A 3,405-nucleotide genomic window follows, 5' to 3' on the forward strand; every position below is an offset into this window, starting at 1 on the left:
AAAAAATATACTGTCTTTATGTTGTTTGTACATTAATTTGAAGATTGAATGTGAAATTATTGCAATATAAAAGTATATTTAAAAACTTTAATGTTAGGTGGGATTAATCGCGATTAATTTCAGAAAAATGTGCGATTAATATATATACACTTAATATATTAATAGTATATTAAGACACTTAAATAGAACACTTATAAGAGACACTCTGCCACTGGATGCTTTTTTAAAACAAGTTTTTACACTTGTTATTGAATTCTGCTCTTAAAATGTTTTATTCCATCTGCACAAAATATTCTCTCTGAACATCTGGCTCATGCTCATGCTGGATCCAGATAAGAGTTTCCATTTTTGCTTGAAACCGTGTGTGTGTATGTTATATGCTGAAACACTGTACTCTTTATGTGTTTTCCCATCTTTCTACAGCCAGTAAGAAACCAGGAGAGCCTCTTATCATATCTGACATTAAAAAAGGCAGCATGGCACACAGGTATGAACAAACACTTAACAATACTGGCAGAAACACTTAGGAATGGAAATGTTTATGAGCCTATAAATATGCTTTCTTTATGTTAAATTATTTGTTTTGCCTCAAATAGATATTCAAATCTTTTACTAACTTTTTCAATTCATTTTTGCATTACATATCAAATGTTTTTACTCCTAGAAATATACATTCTTATATTATTTTTTGTATAAATATAAGATAATTATTTTGCCCCTTTTTATTTTTTATTATATTATATTTTCTGTATGTAAATGTTTTTGCTGCTAGAAATATAAATCCTGATATATATATAGAAATATAAATACCTTTTCTTGTTTGTTGAAAAACCTCTTTGCAACTTTGCGTTGCAGAAAGTCAAGGACACACTTAGTTGTTGGCTCACTCCACAGATGTGTCCAGTGTTTGTTTGTGAGACTGAAGCGCGTTTCATGGTTTCTTCCTGCAGAACAGGAACTCTGGAGCCCGGAGACAAGCTGCTGGCCATAGATAACATCCGTCTGGAGAACTGCTGCATGGAGGACGCCGTCCAGATCCTCCAGCAGAGCGAAGACCTGGTCAAACTCAAAATCCGCAAGGATGAGGACAACTCAGGTGTGTGTGTGTGTGTGTGTGTGTGACCTGCAGTCCAGCTTCAGAACATGCCAAGAACTTGTGAAGGGCGTGTTTCATATTTAAAAGGAAAGAAACAGGACATTGTTTTGCATTGTGATATTATTTTCCTCCCATTATTTGCTAAATCCTCATTACTGTAATGCATTTGTATGTTTTGGAGTTTTGAGTTTCTGTCGATATTCTCTAATGATTTTCATTTGAGATTCATGCTATTAGAATTCATGAATGAAAAGCACTTTTCTTTTAAATTGATCTCAGCATAAATTAAAAACAGTACGGCAAATATTATCATGATAAGAGTTTACTATTTAAATAATATAGTACATTATTATCCTCATTACATACATTGCATAAAAAATGTTCATCGTTCTATAAATAGGCTTTCCTTATGCAAAATACTGTTTTATAGTATCTTTTATTTATTTATCTTATATATGGTTATTTTAGACTATTAGAAATGTAAATCCTTTTTCATTTTATAATTTATCATCATGAAGTTTTAACGTTTCGCATTCATCATTACATTTTTATAAATTATGATGCCAAATGATAAAGATTCAAATAAAACTTAAATCAATATTTTGTTTTAGCATGATAAGAGTTCATGGTTTAAAAGTAAATATTACATTATTATCCTCCTTATGTATTGCATAAAAATTTTTGTTGGCCACAAATAGGCTTTCTTTATGCAAAATACTATATTTTATAGAATTAGAAATATATTTTATAGTTATATTTGTTCATGTTTTATTTGTATATGGTTGTTTTTGCCTCTTAGAAATATAAACTTTTTATTTTTAATTGTCATTTGTTACTTTTTATCATTTATATTGATAAAAATAAAATACAACAATAAAATACAAAAGAAAATATAAATACATTTAGTTTAGTTTAGTTTACTGTTTGTCTGTTAGAAATATAGGATGAAATATGAAATATGACCCGGTCGGCTAATCCAAGTTATTCCAAAATGAATCAATCAATCCGAAATAAAATATCCGACCCTATTTTGATTTTAAACATCTAATTTAAAAATCATACTGAAAGCATGTCAATGTGTAATTCAACATTTGACCACCAGGTGTCAGTATATTACAGCATTTATAAAACGGAGAGTTCAGGTCCTTGATTCTGATTGGCTGAGCCTCGTTCGAAGCTGTGAAATGACACGAATGGGAATCATGTAGTAACTTTTTGTTGACATGACAGACAGAGATCAGTCGTTGCTGATTTTCTGTTATGAGGTAAAACACAGTCTGTGGTCAGAGCAGCAGATGAATCGAAGCGTCTTATCGTTGCTTTGAAGTGAAAATGTCTTTGTGTGACCTGTTTTGCAGCTCCAAGAGCGAATCAAGAGAAGATGTAAACACCGAGCTCTTCTGTTCACAATGTTAAATTATTCATTGAATATCCACAATATGTTGATATGACTGCGTGTCAGTTGAATCTAGTGTCCTCAGAATGATATGTGACAGCAGAAGCGTGTCCTCTGTGCAGACGAGCAGGAGTCGTCCGGCTCCATCATCTACACGGTGGAGCTGAAGCGCTACGGCGGCCCGCTGGGCATCACCATCTCCGGCACCGAGGAGCCCTTTGACCCCATCATCATCTCAGGCCTGACCAAGAGGGGTCTCGCTGAGAGGTGAGCCACGGGACACAGATCCAGCCTAAACCTGCCCATACGGGACGCCAAACACACCAGATGTGAGAGCGAACAGAGCGATGTTACAGAGCTCAATCAACCTAATCTCACCAGCACGGCTCAGAGCACATTTCCTGATTCATCACTGCTCGGCAGAAAACTGGCTGTTTTTTCACTGCGCTGTTTCGTCCACATTTAGTGTGTTTGGCTTCCCATATCCACGTGTATCCACCTCAGCTGCCCTCACACTAGATACGCATATGCTGCCCTCTCTCTTTCTGACTCTTAGAATTAATTACTTAATTAACAGTGGCAATAATAATAATAATAATAATAATTTAAAAATATTAATACCGATGATGATGATGATAATAATAATAATTAAAAGATATTAATACAGACAATAATAATTATTATAATAATTTAAAAATATCAATACAGATAATAATAATAATAATAATAATAAGTAAAAAAATATTAATACTAATACTACTACTAATAATAATGTTAAAATATTAATACCGATGATGATAATAATAATAATAATAATTAAAAGATATTAATACAGACGATAATAATTATTATAATAATTTAAAAATATCAATACAGATGATAATAATAATAATAATAATAAGTAAAAAAATAT

At 32.2% G+C, this 3,405-nt stretch overlaps 1 protein-coding gene across 1 annotated transcript in view; it reads left to right on the top strand.

Annotated features, from left to right (window-relative positions):
* Positions 1–3,405, top strand: part of LOC107719945 (glutamate receptor-interacting protein 2-like) — a 144,596-nt gene that overhangs the window by 128,072 nt on the left and 13,119 nt on the right. Inside the window, 3 exon segments of the mRNA XM_016527501.1 lie at positions 424–487; positions 951–1,096; positions 2,615–2,759. Coding sequence (XP_016382987.1) covers positions 424–487; positions 951–1,096; positions 2,615–2,759 — 355 coding nt within the window.

Source organism: Sinocyclocheilus rhinocerous, unplaced genomic scaffold (genome assembly GCF_001515625.1).
Source record: "Sinocyclocheilus rhinocerous isolate Xijiao unplaced genomic scaffold, SAMN03320098_v1.1 scaffold2466, whole genome shotgun sequence".
NCBI lineage: Eukaryota > Metazoa > Chordata > Actinopteri > Cypriniformes > Cyprinidae > Sinocyclocheilus > Sinocyclocheilus rhinocerous.